At 46.5% G+C, this 22,523-nt stretch overlaps 1 protein-coding gene and 1 long non-coding RNA gene across 2 annotated transcripts in view; one reads left to right on the forward strand and one right to left on the reverse strand.

Annotated features, from left to right (window-relative positions):
* The window catches only part of LOC142767315 (uncharacterized), a 78,304-nt gene that overhangs the window by 3,852 nt on the left and 51,929 nt on the right, over positions 1-22,523 (forward strand). The window lies entirely within an intron of this gene.
* On the reverse strand, positions 7,054-9,935 carry LOC142766824 (uncharacterized). The gene is made up of 2 exons (XM_075868048.1): positions 9,074-9,935; positions 7,054-7,501 (listed from the first exon to the last, which is right to left on the reverse strand). The coding sequence occupies exons 1-2, from the start codon at positions 9,824-9,826 to the stop codon at positions 7,136-7,138; spliced, it is 1,119 nt and encodes a 372-aa protein (XP_075724163.1). The 5' UTR covers positions 9,827-9,935; the 3' UTR covers positions 7,054-7,135.

The raw sequence follows: 22,523 nt of genomic DNA on the forward strand, positions 1-22,523 counted from the left end.
CTTGCTTTCTTTCAGTAATGTTTTTTTTTTTTGAGAAAGTGATCTGCTTTCGTAGAAAACATTCACAAACAAAACTGAAATAACAACCTTCTTCTGCAGCTTGAAGACAGACCCCCAATAACTTCAATGTCGATATTATCAAGCAAACTCCGTTACAAATTTTCAAAGCATCAATAATTCACTGACAATATTTGCAGTAGGTGGTTCTTCCCCTGAGGAAGCACAGTGGAACATCTTTATAAGACACTGATCTAGGAGACTGAAGGCTACAAGAGACACTGGTGTGCCTACATTAAAATCTGGTATGATGGGAGAGTGTATTGCTGGTACCCTGCTTGTAAGACACGCCAACGAGATTCTGCTTAAAGGAACTTGAAATGCTGCTCTGAGCGTGTCCCTTATAAACGGGTCAACTGCTTATTAAAAACATACCCTGCACTAAATCTTGCGAGGTTGGGTGACAGCTCTGTTTTGAGCCCTTTCTAAAACATTTGTGGCACTGGAGGATATGGAGGAAATGTTGATGATGGAATATACGCGCTGGCTATGCACGAACCAGAATGAAATATTCCTAAAAATTGTACTTTTTCAAGTCTCGCTCATTCCTTTCGTGTCGTAGAGAAAATAAGGTAATTATTAACTTTTTCCTCGACATTCCCTCCGGTTTTATCGCCCTATTATAGTTCGGTACAATTGACCATTTGCAAAGATCTGCAACGGGGATTCTCTGCAAGGTTGTTTTCCAACCAAAGCCTCTCGTTCACAGACTGCCCTTTTTTTTTTTTTGCTCATTGTGTTCGAGCTTTCCCCCGCACCCTTGTTTACGAACGACAGGTGCAACGTGGCCAACAACCTCATGTTAAATACTCAGCAGGGGCAAGTCGGTTTGTGCTTTCACTGGAATTCGGAGGGGTAAAAGCTCAGTGAGCGTGAAAACTGGTCCGTGCACGAGAGCTTTTGGTTGGAAAACAACCTTGCAGGAAATACGCCTTGCAGATTTCTGAATATGTATAAAAGCCTCTGGTTTACATTTTCCAGTTTCCCAAACCGTTAGCGCGAAATTTAGCTGGCACCACGTAGCTCTGACAGGTACAACCAATTCGCACACTCGACCACATATAGTTCTGATTAGGCTCAATTCCTACACGCGAGGTTTCTCAAGCAATGTAGGCGAAAATGCTGTAGGTTAATGTGCTTAGGTTTGGCTGCACGTTAAAGAACCCCAGGTGGTCGAAATTTCCGGAGACCTCCACTACAGCGTCTCTCATGATAATGTGGTGGTTTTGGGGCGTTAAACCCCACATATAAATAAATAAATAAATAAATAAATATAAATAAATAAATAAAGATTTCTCAAAGTAAGCTGAATGCGAAAGAACAAGCTTGATTCTTCGTTCGCTTTTTGGTGGAGCTGTGTGGACATTTTTGTCACCGCTTCTGAGTTTTCGTGTCATTGTTGAGCACGTTCCAAGCAACCACGACGCGGAATGCAAAGCTATATACTAGAGGTGCAGGTGCACAAGAACACGAATAAACTAGTTTCCGGCTTCGCGAAAGCGTTTTCGTTACCACCACTGTCCCAAAACAGGGTCAAGGTGTCCTGGATGCTCAGAAAATCATCCCCGGTCCGTGGGTACTCGTCCTATTCTTCACATACAGGAATGTACTATCGTCGCAAGCGGGACAGCACTGGCTTCTGCAGCAGATGCTATCCGTAGAAAATAGCACAATAACCCAGGCTTTTGCTGTGTGCCGGTGATTAGCCGCACTATGAAGACGCGAGTTCATTCCTGGAGGCAGTGCACTGTGTCGCTGCCTTTGTTCCTCACTTCGAACCACCACCACCATTCCTGGCAAGTGCGACAGCGCGTTCACAAGTGCGGTACAGAGCGTCGCGAGGGAAGCAGGAACTGGTTCTTCAAGGCGGTAACCACGCATTCGGAAAAGGAGCACTTGTCCCCCTCAAGCCTCAAAGTGATTTCCCCTCCCCTAACACTCATAATACACCAGTGCTTTTACCCTCTTTCACCAGCTATGCAACCATTGTTCGCAACCCCCCCTCCCCAAGAGAAAATGCTGCCGACGAATATATGCGCATGCTTATATCAGAACCGCACTGCGCCGTGTCGCCTGTAAGCAGACAGAAATTAGGTGCCTTCTTCCTTTTCCTCATGAACCACTAACAACATATCAGAACAAGTTCTATTTTAAGAAGTAAACTTTCCGGTGGTTATAGTGCGAGAACAGAACGACGACAAAGAGACAAGAAGGACACGAAGGACACAAGCGCTCGTGCTCTTCGTGTCCTTCTTGTCTCTTTGTCGTCCTTCTGTTCTCGCGCTATAACCATCGTCATGTCATACCAACTAGCCCAAGCTGCCACACTTCTAAGTAAATTTTCCGTTTTAATTTTAGTAATCACGGCCGAGTGTCGGCACGGCACAGCGTAGAAACTCGTCCCTATATGAATAGCTCGTTCCACGCCAACTGTATACCGGAAACTGCGGAACCCGTTTGAGGGTCATCGTTAACATCGCTTGGTGCTTGGAGGAGAAGTTTTTTTTTTTTTCTTTCGTGGCTGCACTTTCAAACTTCGATAGGTAGCATTTGATACCTGGTTTGAAAGCGATCTCGAATCAAAAGGCATTTCACGTATCCCTGTGAAATAGCTTTCGTGTGATTGAAATTAATTATGTTTTCATACAGGACAATTCGTGATGAAACTGTTGTCCACCGTAATAAAACGGAGGAAAGCGTCCGAATCTCTTGAAACTTCATTTTTTTCTTTCACGTGTGATATTGTCAAAGTAGCGATTAAGCTATGCGCCCAGCTCATGTAAATGGCAAAAGAAAAAAAAAGTGCCGGTAACAATTTTTTTCGCGATAACAAGTAAAACCTAGGCTGTGCCCGAATAACATTTGCCACTTTTGATAAAGGTGTCTCTTTGTGGCATATTCAGTCGTCCACTCTTGGGAGGCGGTTCTGCGGGAAAAGTGATAATTCAGTATGCTGCGCAGTAAAACTAAATGGCGTTTATTTAAAAAAAGCTGAAGCGGGTTCCTCTTGGTTTCAAGCTAGGAAATAATTTTGCAAATTAAACACCAACACCCTTATACGGACTCTTGGTTTATAGTGGTTATAAGAGGGAAAATAAGAGAAAAGTGAGCCCCGTAACTGTCTGCATCAGGGTGCAACACCTCCACAATAGCTCGCGAGGGATGGGGGTGAAAAGGGATTAAAAGAATAGGATTAAATGTATATATATAGAGAGAGATGCGCTGGGCCAGCAAGCGAGGACATATCTAGAAGATAGTAGAGATAGGAAAGATGGAAACACGGTCACAGGAGTCCGAGGACGGGGCACCACTTGCGAGAGCTCTTGTCGGCGTCAGGAGATGGCGTAAGGGCAAGTCCAGTATAGGTCAGAGCTACGCTGTCGTCGAAGACCGGCGTCAGGAGATGACGTAGGGCCAGCCCAGTCGGCCAGAGTTACGCTGACGTCGGAGATCGCGAGGGCACAACCGGTCGGCACGGAATCCAGCGAGTGAGTCTCGACACTTGGTTTAGCCCGAGAGCGCTATGTTTCTGTAAAGTGTCCACCGCTGTGGAACAGTGGCTATGGTGCTGACTCAAAGGTCATGGGTTCGATACCAGCGGTGACGGTCACATTTCAATGGAGGCGAAACGGTTTAGGCCCGTGGACTGTGTGACGTCAGTGCACGTAAATAAAAAACACTGCGTGCTCAAGTTTCGCGGAGCCATCAAATACGGCGTCTCTTATAGCCACATAGTAGTCTTGAAACGTAAAACACCAGATGTTTTTATTTCTTCGTTATTTATTTATTATTGTTTATTTATTATTATTTATTTATATGTTAATATTATGTTATTAATTATTTTTTTAGAAAACGAAGTGCTGGTTCGACATACGCGAATACGTAAGAATCGTGGATGTCGCATCCGGTCGACATTTTTTTTTTTTTTTTTGTCGCTGCCATAAATTGTGATTGGATGCTTGGCGGAACCGCGTTTGCCCATTGACTCTATAGTTTGGCGGGACAGCACCCTGCTGAAGTCGCACATAGTTTCCATCAAAATTATTTCTATGTTCCCCCGCTTGCCTCTTTTTCAAATTTCAGGGGCCGTCTATAAGGGTTCATTTTGCTCTTACTTTTTATTTTTGACCACGATAAACCCGCAGCGCGCTAAACTCGAATTGGACAAGATTTCTGGAATCGTCATTTCTAGCCTGTTTAATTCCGCTGCATATAGAATGAAAGTTTCTACGAAGTATGTAAAGTTAGGCGTAACTATTCCATGAGAGCTAATTTCATGCTATCCCTGAAGCCTATTAATTTCGTTACTGTATCTTACTGCCTGCTTTTCCCGCCTGCCTGTTTTGCGCATTAAGGGCCTATCCACGCGCTATCCGCATCGCATGCACGCGGAGGGTGAAAAAGCGAATCGGCGACGCTCGTTCTGATTAGTGATGCTCGTGCTTTACTATAGTTAGCAACGAGAAAGGTGCCGTTGCATGGCACATCCTTGCAAGAACATTCGTGGATGTGTCTGCATAGATGTTCAATGAACGTCCATTCATGGATGCAGATTCACGCAAGTTCACGCCTGGTGCACGCACTGCTTAAACCAAAATACGGCGTGACTAAATCTATCTATCTATCTATCTATCTATCTATCTATCTATCTATCTATCTATCTATCTATCTATCTATCTATCTGTCTGTCTATCTATCTATCCATCTACCTATCTATCTATCTAGCCGCCTATGACTTTTAGCTCTACTGGCCGTTCCGATAATGGTATCGATACCAAACTTGGTATAGGATAACATGACTGTATGAAGAACATATTTGACTAGTCATTGTACCCATGACATGATACGCCTGGTAGCCGGTGGGGAAAAGACCCCGGTTTATTGAACGTCAGCTGGTTATATGCGCTGAATGCGTGCGTATCAGGTACATCTCTACGCAGTTCATGCGCATATATTGCACCACGTGTACGATACAGTCATAACATGAAAATGATGACATGCATGCCATAAATGTCATGATATACATTTCAGGCTCCTGCAGCATCTGCAGTGGTTTCGTTCACATGGCACGCTGCAAAACTGGTTTGGTATGACAAGACTGCATGGCGTACACAAGCGGCAGACTTTAACATGTAAATCATGACATGCGTGTCATGTAAAAACATGAATACATGCCACGCTCATGATGCGCTCGCGGCCGTTTCGCTAGTTTCACATATACCTAATTTGGTACTACGGTACGTGAATAGATGACGAAGGTGTGTGACTGGTGCAAACATGGTAATCATGAGATGCGTGTCATGTAGCAACATGACTACATGCCACGCTCATCATGCGCTTGCGATCGTTTCGCTAGCTTCACTTATATCAAATTTTGTATTACGGGACGTCAATGGATGACGAATGTATGATACTGGTGCAAAAATGATAAACACGAGATGCGGGTCATGTAACAACTTGAGTACATGCTACGCTCAAGATGCGCTCACGGCCGCTTCGCTAGCTTCACATGTACCAAACTCGGTATTAGGCGACGCGAACGGAATACATAAGTAAATGACACATCCAAACATGAAAATCACGACACGCGTGTCATGTAACAACATGACTACATGCCACACTGATGATGCGCTCGCGGACGTTACGCTAGCTTCACATATGCCAAATTTGGTGTTACGTGACACCAATGGATAACAAAGGTATGTGACTGGTGTGAACGGGATAATCATGAGGTGCGTGTCATGTGAGAACATGACTACATGTCACTCAAGGCGCCAATAAATTTCGACTTGACGCGGTGCGCGTGCTCGCCGGCATTCATTTCGTCTCGTCACGCCGGCGTTTCCACGCCGGGCGCCGATCCTGCCGTATACCAACGCCGACTAAATTTCAAGGCCGAAAGGCTGCCGCAGTGACGTAAGAGGGTAGGGGGCCCAGTTACGCCGCGAACGCGGTGGAAAGCCTGTGTTTCGTTCCCGTTTTAGGAGAACCAACGCTCCCGCTCTCGCAGCTGCTGCGGCTTGATTGGGCCGAATAAAAGATGTGGAAAAAAAAGTCTTACTGAGCATGCTCAGTTGGGCAACTGGGCCCCCAACCTCTGACGTCACTGCGGCAGCCTTTCGGCCTTGAAATTTAGTCGGCGTTGCGTATACTCGCAGGCGCGGGTCACGCTGCGTTGCTTTGACGCATGTGCGTTTCAGCGCGTACGGCATCCCTCTGTCACGAAAGGAGGGAGATGCAGTGTTGACCGAGTAACACATCGGCGCGAAATGCAGCATGTCGTGTTTCGCACCGCTTGCCGTCGGGCCGCGCCGACGGACGCTGGTCGCACCTGGCGTCAAGCTATTGAGTGCTCGCGTTGTGCTAGCGTAGAGTCGCTGTGCCCAGCGTGCGCGCGCGTCAACGCTACTTTGGAGTATACGGGGCCCTTCATGATGCGCTCGAGGCCATTTTGCTAGCTCCTCATATACCAAGATTGTTGTTGCGTAACGTCAATGGATGACAAAATAGATGACTGGTGGACCCATGATAATCGCGACAGGCGCGTCATGTAAGAACATGACAACATACCATGCTCATAGCGTGCTCGTGGCCGTTTCGCTAGCTCCACACATACTAAATTTGGTATCACGTGACGTAAATAGATTACGAAGGTAAAGGACACATCCAAACATGATAATCATGACACGGAAGTCATGCACGGCCTTACTTACCTCCACCTCGTAACGTTGTGCTGATTTTAAAGTGACATATCAACGTTTTGGGACGTTAAACCCCACATATCAATCAAAGTGACATATCAACATTTCTCATTCGTGCTTCGCATATCATCGATTCCCAAGGTATACGTGGTATCTGCCGATTTTTTAAATAAAAGTACTGATCAGCTGTCAGTCTGCAGTCGCGCTTACGAGAGAACATTTTCGAGGCTCTTGGGGGCCTCTTCATACATCTAACAAAGAAAAAGAAAAAGAAGACAACGAAAAATTGTCGTGCTAGCACCCATTTATGCACAAAACTTCTCAACGTACACATGTAGTACACTCAAAGGAACTGAAAAAAAGGACGCCGTTCCTTGTCAACCGGAGGCGACGTCCTTAAGCTTGAGAAACTGGCGGATGTGCAGCCAGCAGTCCACTGGCAAGTCCAGGATGTGGAACTCTTTGGCGTCGGTGTCGTGACGCGACGCTTGCCTCTGACTGACCACGCCGGTTACCCACAGGAAACGGTGGATGTCCATGTTCCGTACACTCTTCCCGGCATCCTTGACCATCTCCTCGGCTCTGGCGTCGGTCACCCCGGCCTCGTCACGGACTCGTTCCAACAGCTGCGGATGGTCGAGCAGTTCTTCTACGGCTCTCGCTCCATCAGCGGTGATTTCGCCCCGGACGTACTCCACTGCGGCCTTCATGCGGGAGGCGTTCTGGCGCACCGCGTCTTGTAACTGCGAATGCAATGTTTGGTAGAAAGTTGGGGATATAGGCATAGATGATTACAATTGACAGACATTCAAACAGAAAATAAAACAGCAGAAGGGTGCCATAGATGAGGAGGCCCATAGATGACGAAGTAAATTCAGAAGCCTCTGCCCTATAAAGAAAGTGAGGGCAGCAAAGGTCTTCATCTAAGCTGCCAACGCGCAATTTTTTTCTTGCTTTGGCTCTTCTCTTTATTTTTATTGCACTAAGCAATGTTCCTTTTAAACTCTTTCTTTCATGACGTGCAGTTACTTTATATGCTTCTTTTACCTAAAGGGGCTATCTACTATAACTCTATTAAGGCGGCAATCAGACCGCCATCTGCATGCTGAAAAGTGCAATCTTTTATTTGCCTCAAGCAAAACCGACGCGTATTGTTTTATGCCCCGTTCAGCAGTGGTGGCTATAAGTTTGTGTAAACGACTTGTGTACTCTAAAACCTTCAACAAAAAGAGGCTAGGAAAGAGCCTTATCCATAAGCAAATAACAGTAGGACTTGTTAGACGAACCTTTGGAGTTAATGCTACGATTTTTTTTCCAACATATTACTAAGGCATGGGGATACATTCAAATGCTCCTTGACTTGAGCTTGGCGTACCGCGTACACTTGTTGCGCTGCCGCTAGGGGCCGTTGCTCGTTGTGTGTTCGAGCCGTTCTCATTCATGACAGTAATATATGTGCATGATTACCTAGTGATGTGGCGCTATATTGATGCTCGTGAATTTGAATGTTTTAAAAATGGGTGATCGTTATGACTGTAACCAATCACTTTGGTGAAGGCTTCAGGGTTTCCAACAAGCCGTTTCACGCGCCGCCTGGCTGGACAAATGTCGAGTGTCATTTTCCTCTTCTCGAAATGAATGCATCGCAAGAGCGTTTGCGCTCACAACTTGAGCCATCAATTTATCACTACTTGTGCAACGCAGGAAAATGACTTGTTTAACAATAAATACACACCTAATTACTTGCTTATAAGGAATAATTACTGAAACTCAAACAAACACAACATATTCACTCATCTGACTTCTTGAAATCGGTATTGTGCATTTTGTAAGTACACTGGGTACATTTGCCACATTTTCAGAGAGTGCATCATAATATCGGCTGCGTAACTCCTTTCTTTTAGTACTTGACCAAAAAAAAAGGGGGGGGGAGGGGCGTGGGTGAGATATGCTACTCCCTTCAATAGAGAGCACTGCACTTACGCGCGGCCTTCCCTCAGCGGAAAAACCACGAAGCATCTATTCATTCCAGAGGCTTTGCTTCTCGCAGTAGTGGTTGTGCCGACCCCTAATAAAGCCCTACCAAAACGGCAGATGGCAGTGGAAGCTCTAAAAATGAAAGAGCCGGATGGCGGCAACGTATCATCGAAAACCCCGACTGTCTGGTAAATGTTGCAGAGAATATATGCCCACATGTTGTCACTCACCCTATACAAGAAATAAAGAGAGAGAGAGAGAGAGAGAGAGAGAGAGAGAGAGAGAGAGAGAGAGAGAGAGAGAGAGAGAAGTTGTAGACATGGACGAATGGGTCTTACCCTCATGACAGCTGCTTGGAAGTCTGCCGATGGCTGTTTCCACTCCCTATAGCAGGAACGAAACTTGACCACGGTGAGGCTTCGGTGCTCGCGGGCGCTGTTGCACAGAGTGTCGAGGTGCGTTGTTTCCAACGGGAAGAAAGGCAGCTCCATCACGGTGATGAGGGGGTTTGTCGCCAGTGCCGAAACCACGCGGTCAAAGACGTTGGCGCATCCGCCGCACAGAAACTCCAGCGAGTGGTCGTAGAAGTCGATGTGCACATGCGTCAATGCTGACGATTCGGCCAACAACATAAGCACATTTTCGAAGGCGGACCGTCTTGTCAGCAGCGCGCAGCCAATAGTTATTTCCGTTGGTGTTCCAGGACGATAGAACATGTTGGCGTACTCCATCAGCGGCTCCAAGACGGGGCGAAAGGCGCACAGCCTGACATGGAGCCTTTCCAACTTCACGCACGAAAGTTCGGGAACTTTGGAGAGTTCTTGAAAATCGATGTGCGAGATGTGAAGACGCCTGAAGTGAAGGCGATCGCACATTCCGAGCTCTCGTATCACCCTGGAGAGCATTCCTAGATTCACCTCCCAATGATCATCTTGGATCACTACCTTCGTCAAATTCTCTCCTTTCGCGATAACGCTGAGCAAACTTTGGAACTGCGCCTCGCTCATGCCGAACACGGAAATGTAGAGCTTCCTCAAATTGCGGTTGTGCCACAGGGCGACAATCCATGGCATCGTGCGGTGCTGCGGCATCGTGCGGTGCTGCGGAATCGTGGAGGGGCGATAGACGAAAGCACGAGGCAGTTGCAACGACTGCAGGGTCTTACACCGACGAACCACTTGGGCGAACTCCGCGGTCACTGCAGCACTGAAAAAAAAAAGACGCAGTGATAAAACAGACATTTTAATTTCGGCAGAAAAAATTCCACCTGCAGAAGCTTTGGTGTTCTGACTCTTGGAGTGCAACGCAATAATTACGCCTCTTATATTTATCATTATGTATTATTGAACATACTGCACATGTAATAATAATTGCAAATTGCAAGACTCAAAACTAGGCTGATAGATTGTCCTTGAACAGGGAGTGTTTTTAATATATTGCGAAAGTAGCCAGCATTGCTATTTTCTATATTCAAATTGTTTAAATGAATTAACAATTAATATGCCTGTCCCTGCTACATAAATGACTCCAAACAAAGCAGATGAAAGCTATGATGAATGTCGCATAAGCCATGAAAGTCGCAGAAGCCAGTCACGACTAAACACTTTCGCACGCACTTATCCAAAATTATCGGCCTGTAAGGTAGAAATGCACAACTACATAAGGTATATACAAATAAAAACGCCAGGCCTGCACAGAAGGCGCAGTACAGTTCAAGCAAGAGCTAGAAGAGTGGCCTTTCAGAGCCTTTTCCAAAAACTCATTCGGTAACTACTGCAATCACACTTGCTTGATACCCACTAGGGCATTAATAATATACTTTTGGGTAGTAGGCTGGCATTCGCTATGCTATTTTTCGTCATTCTTCTGAGAAGCGTGGTATCCTCTAAACACATGGAAGGAATTTCATGCCAATTGTTAATGCAGTGACTGACGACGATGAGGAATTATGCCTGAAAGGGGTATGCGCCCCAGTTCATAAGCTAGGAATGCAAGTAAATCTACCGCTACTTTTATCACTTGGCGGCACTTTGTTAGGTAACTGCCACAGGGATATATGCTCCACTGTATTTGATTACATCAACGCAACTAAAAGATTACCGTGCTAGTGAACCCTAACCTTTTCAGATCTTTAGCTTATAATTCGTAGCGATGTCTGTCAAAAACAAGAGATGGTTTGACCGCTTGCTCAGCAAACATTTTTGATTATTGGTAGTATTATCTATAAACTAATTTTTTCAAATTGGCTTTATTTTCATTTTAGTTTCATTTGAGAATACTGCCGCCCGGTTTTTGGCCCATCCCCCTTTGTGGGTTTAGCGGTTTAGCGCCATCCATCTGAGGTCATCAGCATCAGCATCATAAGCGAACGTGAACAAGTTTTCGCAATGGGTTCAAGCATCAAACGCCCCACTCGTTACGCTATTTGTATTTGCGACGACTGGTTGTTCTTTCGCTGTTTTAAAATGCTTTATAAGTCGTATTAACGCGATTACTTTCCTGACATCAAGCGTGTCTAAGGCAAGTTTGCAAACAATCACAAGCACTAGTGTAGCTCAATGGCAGAGTATTTGGCTTGCACCCAGTGGACCCGGGTTCGAGCCCAATGCACAATAAACCCTCAAGTACATCTGCGAAGACACGTTACATTTTCGTGTTATACCGATTGTTATATGGGGTGATCAGCCACGTATTTCTTCATCTACCATGCAGCCCCAATCAGCCAAATCAAGCAGACTGTTAAAATAGATTATGTAAATGAAAAAAAAAGTAAATTCTCACGCATTGTGGAAATGGGGTTTATGTGCTGGGGTAAGTGGGTAGTAGCCAATGTGGCATTTTTCGCTTTGAGCCAATCCTCACAAGTTAGATCGGTGTTTGCGTAGATTGAAAAAGAAAAGAAGTCTACGTTATCCCACTAAAGATGTACCTAAAAGACTGGTGTATTACATCCATTAATTTGGGAGTCAGACTCTCTCTCTCTCAATATATATATATCGAGAGAGAGAGAGAAAGTATGACAGGTGGCACTTCAAGAAAACTTCATTTATTACGTTGAAATTTCGGTAAGAGCCAGCCTTTTATCAAGACTTGATAAAGGCCAGGGTCTCACCGAAACGTCGACGTAATAAATAAATGGAAATATCTTATCTTGAAGCGCCACCTTTCATACATTTATATACACAGCAACGAAAGTAAACCAATTCTTCAACTAGATATACCTATATAAACAGAGAAAGAGAGAGAGAGAGAGAGAAACGGGAACTCTTTCCGCGTAAGACATGGAGTGAAAGCAAATCCCGTGCTGAGCAAACGCGAGAAACCAGAAGCGATGGACTTACAAAATACTCAGATCCATTTTCATGTCCACATTCAGTTCGGTCAACGTGGTTGCCTTGCTCAGGGCTTTGGTCAGTCTCGTCCACAGAGCTCGGTCTTCGCAAATATCGTTCTCGAACAGCGTGAGCTTTCTGAGGACAGCGTCTCTCCTGGCGACGAACAGCGCAAACAGTCGACCGCGATCTCGGCGTCCAGCACCGAAAACGCTCTCGTTGACCGTCAAGTCCGTCACGGTGTGGTTGCGCATGAGGGCCCAGAGAAATGCGCGCGCCTCTTCCAGAGTCATGCGTACGCGCCTAGTATCGAGTACCTTCAGGAGCTGCGATATTTCTTCCATGAGTGGGCCTTTGTCCAATATAAAGCTGCGGTACACGTTCTTGAATTCGAGTTCCACCAGTGACGGGATTGAGTTGACCAGTGCGATCATGTCGGCGGGACACTTTTTCTTGTCGGAAAAGTAGATGGCCAACCGTTTCAACGTGCGACTGCGTCTCAGGGCTTGGACGACCCGGGGTGGACAAGGGGCATTCGCATACACTTCCATCGCCGTAAAGCAGCAGTGATCTGCCATGAGGTCTTGGACATATTCCAGAGCCGGGTTTTCCAGCCAGTGTACTGACGTGTTCCAGGCGGGGTCGCTGTAGACGAGGCTCTCGTTCACCGCCAGGCGGACGCCACCGGCCTCTTTGTGGTCCTCCATTATTTCCAGACCGGCGCGCAAGAGCACTGTATTGATGGCCACACGGTGTTCGAGCAGCCGGCACCTGACGTCACCGTTCTTTGTGCACGATACGCGCAGATCGGCGGGGCAATCTCGATGATCAAGGCTTGACATGCTGGTCGATACTGCTCTCTCGCGAAAGGGCTCCGAAAGTGGACTTTGAGGTTGATGTGACCTGCGGGAAAGAGATAAAGATAGTTCAGCTTAATTAAAGGGCCAGCAAACGACCCTGCGGTCCAAATTGTGTGATGAAGCGATAACTGCGCACTTGTACAATGGGAACATGCAGCCGCAAGAACTTTGCTAATGAGGACTGAATGAATTGATATGGCTGTACGCCGTATATAGGACGGCGGCTAACGCCACATAGCCGAAATATTTAGTGAACCAACAACTAGAGTTATCTATTTTTTTCCCTTTAAATAGTGAAGTTGAGGACTAGTACTTTGCTGTGAAGGATTTAATTTTCACTCGTACCTAGATTTTAGCCACCAATCCGATAACCTCCTTCTAGCTATTTCTACCCGTTTAAATTATATTATGTCCTCGCTGTCCCTAAACCTGAGTGCTGTGAAAAACTGTGCGCAATCATCCGAGCTATACTCTGTTTCAGAAGTTCCGTTCGGCACTGTGAAAGCTACAGGCCTTGTCAACCAATCAGGAGGGCGAGCACATCTAAGTGTACCTTCCGCGCCTTATCGTCTGCTAGCGGCGTGCGCTGCAGAGAAAGCGCCAAGGGCGTCTCGGGACACTGTACAACTGCGCAGTGAGGTGAGCTGTAATTGTGAAAGCTGTTAAGTATTCTCCTCGGCACCCTAAAAGCTCGCGTCTTCGAGATACTCGCACGTAGACATTTGAGGGATAGGGTTCAGTGGCTCATGTCTCGGTGGAAAGTGCCGCACTAGCCGAATTGAACATGAAAGCACCACGCTTCATCAGATTTCGTATAGGCATGCCTTGCACAGCGCATGCTCGCTGACGTTGGTGAACACAGCCGTTCTCTTAATGAGAGAGCTCATGCTTGCATTTCGGCCGTCCTCCTTACGCAGTGTCTCGTACACATTTAGAGCCAACTGATTCGCTACCTTGTCGTAAAAGCTGATCCGGGAACGATATCGTAGAGGTGAACCAGGCGCCGCCATTTTCACCGGAGTGACCAACCCTGCCACCGCGGACTAATCACAACCCAAGACTGGGTCCTCCGCGGCGCTGTGAATGCACGGGCTGTGTGGACTACTCATAAAGGTTTAGACAGTTTCCTACCATTCCTTCGTACTTTATAAGTAAAAACATAACACATACGAGCCACAACATCGTTATTTCCTTCGTCATTTGCATGTTATAACACGTACATGCAAGAACTCTTTCATCAGTATCATGGAGTCACGAAAATTGTTTTCTTCAGAAAATTCGACAAAATCGTCATACAAATTACAGCTACAACACGCAGAGAAGGCTTCAAGTAAAAAAGTGGCAGTGGCTTAGCTCAGCTATGCCAGGATATATGTAGCGTTAGCGAAGGTTCAGTTCATTATTCTTAGCTTTCCAGATATCATGCTTACAGCTGTTCCAATGACACACACGCGGTATACGTATTATGTGGCACATGTATATTTATTTTGTCGGGCAACTACTTCGGGATACGATGAGTTAAGCTTCTCCGCTCTACTTTACCGTTGAGCAACATTTGCACTCTCCTTCTCCATGGCTTTACCACACTGGCAAACGCCAGTCAGAGGCGCTATCAAGCGGCTTTAGCGCAGTGTCAAATGGCGACATTACAGGGAAGGCGCGCGCGTCGGCGTCCATATGTCTACCAAAGCTATGACGGCACTCCTCTGGAAAGCGCACACCAGCGGCGTGGAGTCGCGCGCGGCCGCGGCCGAGTGCGAGGGAGGTGCCGGCTGCGGTGCGTGACACGGAAATGTTGTAGGCCCGTGTGCTCAGATTTGGGTGCACGTTAAAGAACCCAAGGTGGTCGAAATTTCCGGAGCCCTCCACTACGGCGTTTCTCATAATCATAGGGCGGTTTCGGGACGTGAAACCCCACATATCAATCAATCAAATCAATCAAGCGGTGCATGACACCACTGATCGTCTGCGCAGCGCGTCGAATTGCGCGCACACCAGCGGCGAGCCGCGCGCGGCGGCAGCGGAGTATCATTGCGCATGCGCAGACCAGCGCCACGCGAATATGGCTCAGCGAGGCCAGTGTAGTTAACGCTACAAAATCCTCTAACGAGACCACTTGCAAAAGTCACGAGTACAAACAACGGGGTACATGTACGGGGCACTACATCCTGCTTCGCAACAACCTGCGTTCTAGGGTCGTGTTGCCTGGGCTCTGCTGCACGCAACTTCTGGAACTGAGTATACAGGGTCAAGCCCTTTACAGAACACTATCACATGTTTGGCAGTTTCTTCTCCCTCTCCACACGCACTGCATACCGTGTTTACGCCCAATATGTTTTGGTTCGCAATACCCCCGTCCTGGCCTCAAACAGTAGAGAACTGCCCCGAGTATTATCATAGATCCTTTTCTTGGCAATTTCCTGCTTAACAGTTCGATGGATCTCTAGCGCTGACTTTTTAATCATGCCAATTCTCCACATATCGCTCTCTATTTTCTTCAACTTCTTCTTAACCGATAGTTCTTTTTGGTATGGCCTCCTGCTATTTTCTAAGTACTACACGTCCATTTTCTGGGTCGCTTCCTCTATTTTGTATCAACATTCCTCATGTACAAGTAGCTGAAAACCTTCCTAGCCCAACGCTCTTGTTTCATTTCTCTCAATCGCTTCTCAAATCTTATCTTGCTGCTAGCTTTCCTGCCCTCAAATGTTTTCCATATCATATCACCTTGTGCTCCCTGATTTGGTGTATTCCCGTGAGCTCCTAAAGCAAGCATATACCTTCAACGTTGCCTAATTTCTAAACTTGCATGATCCTCTGATATCATGCACGAGGCCACATTGCCAAAAGTCAGACCAGGAATCATGACCTCTTTCCATATTCCTCTCACAACATCATACCAATATTGAAATTCTACAGGGCTCTATTTTTCATCACTGCTGCATTCCTGCTACCTTTAGTCGTTACGTATATTTCATGTTCCCTTAGGCACTCGGTTCCATTGCTTATCCATATGCCCAGATATTTGTTTTTTTCTGTTAGTTCTAGCGTGACCTCCTGCATCCTGAATTGACTACCTTCAATATCATTAAAAATCATGACTGTTGATTTTTTCTTACTTAATCTCAAATCTAAGTTATCTCGCTCGTTACCGCAGATCTACATCAATCTCTGCAAATCTTCCTTATCGTTGGTCATTAGCACTGTATCATCATGACAAAAAGCCTAGCACTATCATGAGAAAGAGTCGCCGTCTGTCGGCCACGCCTCTATTGCGTGCTAGGTAGGATACCGCCAGCGAGTTCTCAATAGGTTTTGCGGTCAGCGTTCCACGAAAAGACCTAGCAGAAGTCCTTCCCTTCGATAGACTTCTGCAAGCACTTTCGAAACAAGTTATGTTCTTTAATGTCAGAATAAAAATATTCGATGAACAGATACGCAAGATAATTCAATCTCTGTCTCTTTGCAGAAAAAGAGGTCCCGCGTCGAGGTCACCACGATGGAGTGTTCTTTTTTTTTTTAATCACCCTAATCTAGCTGGGCGGGGTGATTCGCGACACTTCAAAGTATATTAAAGTGCGTGTTGCATTTGAAGAATTGTGCTGCTTTATCGTCAGTTTTGAACATTTCTGGGTCATGCTATTTCTAACCGAGTAGCTAAGTACTGCGCCGAGAAAATATGAAAACGCATGCCTGAAAAAATCAAAAGATTAAATTAAACCTCACTCTCAGCTGCGTATGCATCACCACGTCAGCAAGCAAAGCTTTTCTCTGAAAAACAAAATTAAGGGACCCTAAACCTTCGCCTTTAATAGTTGAGTGCGACAGCAAAAGCCGGCATCTAGTGCGCCCTTCAAGCGCTAAGTGCATCAATGTTTATAATATTATTGTTTTTTTACACACACACACACACACACACACACGTGCCAAAACCACGTGCCAAAATAACGTGCCAAAACCACTATATGATTATAAGACACGCCATAGTGGAGGGCTCCGCAAATTTTGACAATATGATTCATCTTTAACGTGCACCCAAATCTGAGTACACGGGCCTACAACATTTCCGCCTCCATCGGAAATGCAGCCGCCGCAGCCGTGGTTCAATCGCGCGACCTACGGGTCAGCAGCCGAATACCTTAGCCACTAGACCACCGCGGCACGCCCGCGACGTATCTCTAGTATGCCGTGTTTTGCTCTCTGGCTTTTGCGCCTCGGTCATCCATGGCCTTTCTCGTCGTCAAGCCCCAGTTGACACAGATGCTGCATCAAGGGTCGCAGATATAAAGCGACATTCGCACCAGGAAGAAATCTCCAGAGGAGAGGCGAGTATGGCGCATCACGTGACAACGACGTCACGGGTTAGTGTGTCGACGCGACCTCCTCGCAGCGTTTCCCCGACCGATCAAACGATCCCCGTGCAGCGGGGGATGTAGCGGAATTTCGGGTGGGTGTCTGGCGACATTGTAGCCCTCTCTTCTAATGCTCTGCCACGGAGGAAGGAAAGTGTTTTCTGCAGTGCCTGCAGAACGCGGCGGCGGCGGCATTTTCAAATTACCATCCGGACATGCGTTCACCGTGATGGCGAAAATGAACGATGAAACAACTTTTTTTTTCCTCTCATGGAAGAATTTCCTCACTTGCGTACATTTCTTCCGAAGACTATGTAAAACTAACCTAAAGAATGGTGTGCGCGAGACGATAGTCAAGCAGATGGTAGAGCGCTACCATCTCTACGGACAGATATTTGGTTTCGTTTTAAAGTGGTTATTCTGATAAGAATTGTGAAATCACCCGTTTTTGTTGTTGTTACTGCTGCTGCTACACTGCTTGTTCAGCCTGATGGAGATGTCTTACTTTATAACGAAATTCTTTTAACAGGTCTATTTATTCAAGATTAGATGCTTAATATGTAGGCAACCACAGAATCCGAAAGCTGCTTTTTTATTTTCGGAAATGTGACAAACTTGATATTTTACCTTATCGTCTGCCCTGATGCAGCAGAACCTGAAGCTGAGTTCGCGTAGTGAATACAGAAGTGGTCTTCTATTAGCTTGTGTTTCAAAATTATAATGAAACGCTTGTACAGATAATTGTCAAATATTATAGGGTTAGATCCCTTCTGTTCTCGGCTGTTTCAATGAGGGAAATGATACGATAGCATAATTCTCTTGTTTACAGAAAGCCAACCAACGTCGAAAAATACTGAAATATGTAGCTATAGACTCAATAGTAGTATTTTACGAGTCAGAGAGGCTGTGAGTAATTTCGTAGTGTGAGTGATGACACCGCCCGGAATGTCGCTTTGGTCGAGTTCGTTCTTGCAATAAGAAAAGCTTGTGGTGGCGAGTCAAACATATGCAACACCACGTCTGCATACCACAAAAAAATATATAAACAAGAAAGTTTTTACAACAAAGTGGCCAGGGGGAAGGGAGGGTGTGCTAAATAGGCACTTCCCTAGCACTTTCCTCACCCAAGAAACACCAACGCCTTCCTCCTTCTCCAGTCAACACACAACGCGGCTTTGAGCCCCCACGCCCCTCCCTTCAAAGACGAAAGCTTGCCCACGTATATTGCTGAGGGGTCAAAGAATTCTTCAGTGCTCCCGCTCCATTATATGGTGGAGGATCTGGTCACACTGATCTCCCCCACCATTCACCTCGTCCTTGTGAGTGTGGGCAGCTACTCCTCTATAAAACAGAGGAGGTGCTGGTGAAGGACATTTTAACTTCACTATTTAAAGGAAAAAAAAGATAAATCTATTGGTTAATTCACCAAATATTACGGCTAGGTGGCGTTAGCCACCGCCCGATCTCAAGAGTACAGCCACATTCATTCATCCATCTATGTGGGAACTTATCCTCGTGTGTTGACGTTACTAGGCTCCGCTTTAATCCCCCGCGTATTTCTCCCTCATGTGAATCCCGTGTACGGCAGTCTCGGTAATGTTTTCAGTTGCTTGTACTTGAACGTAAGCATCGTTCTGGCTCGTCAGTTGTGGGACACTACTTGACATGAATGTCCCACAGGCACTCAAGGATGAGCAAGACTGTGAAGTGTGGCCACTTCCCTTTGCTGGAACGGCGCTCTGCTGTAGTCGATATAGGTTTTTCACAATGCCTCACGGATAGCACACACGCACGCGAATGGTAACTACAGGTTTTTGATCTAAAGCAAGAGTCGCATGGCCTCCAAGATGCACGCCGCGCTCTTGCAATCTCGGAGACCATAGAGGCTCACAATGGCTCACAGATGGCAGCACATCATCAAGCGTTTGCTGTTTGCTTTATCAACGCCTCTGCAAAGGCATTATATGTTTACCGCAAGATGGACATAGTTGCCCATCTTCAGAGCTGTTTCAAAGTTCCTTTGTGTCTTTAGCTGATGGTTGCACCTTCCCAACCTTTTTTCGATGTCGTTCGATGGCCTCCTAAGTGCACCTACAAATCACCGAATGGCCTCGTTTTCGTCATGACTTTTGTAATACAAAATGCGTTAAGGAGACTCTTTCCTCTACATGGCATATATGTAGTTGTTTTTCTCGAAGCAATCGCAGGTAAAATTGTGACTTTGTGACAAAATCGAGCGAACAAAACTACAATCAAATCGCGAAAATATGCGCTCAAACGTTACTCATAAACGCTCAATGGCTAACACAGCGTGAGTTCCTCACATGAAGAGTTCTTCACATCGTTTTATGCAAACAAAAAAGGGGTGAGGTCAAACAGTTTTCTAAAATGGAGTACCAGTCCGGTCTAAAGTCTAGCTCATCGTAAATGTTTTTGAGGTAGATAGCCATTTGAATGAAGTGTGTGCTTTGTTTTAGGATACCTGATTGCCACTCGAACGGCCCGTGTTCAATCCTCAATGGTATCGAAAATTTTATTTTTCATTTTACTTGCTTTCTCAATTTTTCACTCACAACCAACGCTGCCGATGGCGGAATTTCTTCGACACGAGCTCTCCAACGCTGTCGCGTTAAGATTAAGCTAACAGGGCCGAGCTGCATCTCGTGTCCAATAAGCATTCTAACAGCCTTCGATGGCCTACGTTTTTACGATTCATTTAGGAAATGACGACGTTGGGTTGCTGGTGTTCCAAACTGAGACATTATTACATCGCGTACAGCTTCCAATTACCGCACACACAACACTCCTATTACACATATCAATAAGCTGAACAGCAGTAAGTTACGCAAGCAAGGTATGCTTCAAGGATCAGTCGAAGGACGCAATCGAGTGCTCTGAAGTGAACCTGAACACCGACTTCATATTCAGCAGAATGTGAAAGTTTAGCAAAAACACTCAAGGCTCCCGTAGTCGAGAAGTAAATGACATCTTGTGTGACGTCATTAGAACACATACTATTCCGTACCGAGCGAACACAACCATGACACAAAAGGACACTGGCGGAGCCATGAAGGGAGTTTGCGAGGACATGGCGCGACACTTTCCGCACATTACATTCGCTACCCCGCCACTTTCCGTGCCGTTCATTCGAAAACATCGATAACAGGAAATCACTTCTACTATCCTTTCGAAGGAACACACACAACTCAGAGTTCGCCGAGGACATGGCATTGCGCTGTGAAGTGAACCTGCACAGCGACTGCACATTCGCGGACTTCAGCCCAAATACGCAATCTTCATGCAGCGTACAGGTAAATGGTGTCTTGCTTGAAATCACTGAGGACATAATGCCTGCGTGCGGTGTGAACACACCCCTGACACGTAATAAGACTGATGAGCCACAGATAGAGATCGCGAGCCCATGGCGACATTCGACGGACTATACATGCATAATTAATCGACGTAGCGCGTTTAGAATCATAGGACAAGGGAAGGGACAGAAGGGAGCGCTCACTTCTCCCTTCTGTCCCTTCCCTTGTTCTATTATTCTAAACGCGCTACGTCGATTAATTATGTCTTACCAACATGCCCAACTTTATACTCTAGTCAATTACATGCATGATCACACCGCTTTACCAAGCTGTTCATCCACATGCACATCGATGGTTCCAAATGACTTCTGACATCCTCTTGAAGAAACACGGCGCATCACGTTGTCGAGGTGGAAACATCAGTCCTTTTTAGATGCGGAGCATCTTATACTCGCGCCTTGTAGTGCGCCGTCCGCACCGCTTCTCGAACATTCGACAGCTGACGCGCGCGCATGCGCCGTCGCGCCGTCGCCCACTCTTCCACCATCTGTGCATCCCTTCCTCCTCTACACACCGCGCGCGCTTCACTCCTCCACCATCTGTGCACCCTTCCTCCTCTACACACCGCGTTCGACATCTACAATTCTCCTGATTCTCCAGTGGACGCGCATGTGGCGTCGCGCTTCGAGAACATTCAACAGCTGACAGTGCATGCGCCGTCGTGCTGTATATATACTCAAGGTCGGCGCTCGCTCGCTCAGTTGCCGCTCGTCGGTTGGTTTGTACGGCGCGTCGACGTCCAAGGTCGCGGTGAAATGAATTCCAACGAATCCACAAACACAATGATCGACGTCCCTTCGACCAGCGCCGCCCTTTCGCATACGTGTGTACGTGTTCACTCATTTAACACCCCCTCCTACAACCACGTTAACCAATTTAGCCATCGACCCAAGTAAGTCGCAATTTAACACCCCATTTCACAACCACGTTAACCAATTTAGCCATCGACCCAAGTAAGTCGCACTTTAACACCCCGTTAACCAATTATATGGTCCGCATCCTCCTCAGTGTTCCCCCGAGGGCAGCTGCGGGCAATTTTTTTACTGATGTTAACAACTAGCCGAACGTTTTGTCAAGTTAGAAGTGTGGCAGATTGGGCTAGTTGGTATGACATCACGATGGTTATAGCGCGAGAACGGAATGACGATACTGAGACAAGAATGTTACAACGTGAGAACAGAACGATGCCACAGAGACAAAAAGGACACAAAAGACTTCCTGTCCTTCTTGTCTCTGTGGCGTCGTTTCCTTCTCGCGATATAACTATCGTCAGGTCTGGTAAGGAAATGGACGCCGCCACCCGAATCCCCGTCTCTCCGTCTGCTGCGCTCCCACTGTATGTAAGCTCGTGCGAGCGAACACGACATATTTGGTAAAAAGAGCGGTGTGGTTAGAGCTCCAGCTGCCCAGTTGTTTATCGGCGAACTGTTTATCGAACTGTTTATCGGCGAACCGAAATAACCCTTCTACACTACGGTCATTCACGCTATGAGCCTGACGAAAAAAAAACAACAAACATGTAATACTCACCACTTCGATGAAGCTGATGCCGGTATCTTATACACCGCCAGTCACTACTGCGACGTCGGTAACGTAGCCGGTGGAACCCCGGGGAAGTGTCGTGCGCGGAGCATGCGCGATGTGCAAGTATTCACGTCGTTCAACGAACAGGAGTCCGTCCTCTTCGGAGAGTGGGATCAAAGTACAATGTTGAGTTCGACCTTCTCCACCTCCCCACGTGGTGGCCGGAATTCCACCAATCCTGCAGCACAGGAAGTGCACAATGGAGAACTCACCTTGTCCTGGTGGTAGTGGTTAGGAGATAAGAAAATACACCTAATTTCAGCAACCCCGTGGGGAGCACCCCACAGTG

The sequence above is a fragment of the Rhipicephalus microplus genome, chromosome 7 (genome assembly GCF_043290135.1).
Source record: "Rhipicephalus microplus isolate Deutch F79 chromosome 7, USDA_Rmic, whole genome shotgun sequence".
In the NCBI taxonomy this organism is placed as follows: Eukaryota; Metazoa; Arthropoda; class Arachnida; order Ixodida; family Ixodidae; genus Rhipicephalus; species Rhipicephalus microplus.

Coding starts and splice junctions, on each gene's coding strand:
- LOC142766824 (XM_075868048.1), bottom strand. CDS start 9,826: ATGCCGCAGCACCGCACGATGCCATGGATTGTCGCCCTGTGGCACAAC. Junction 7,502..9,073: donor TCCAAGCAGCTGTCATGAGG/GTAAGACCCATT, acceptor TTGCATTCGCAG/TTACAAGACGCGGTGCGCCA.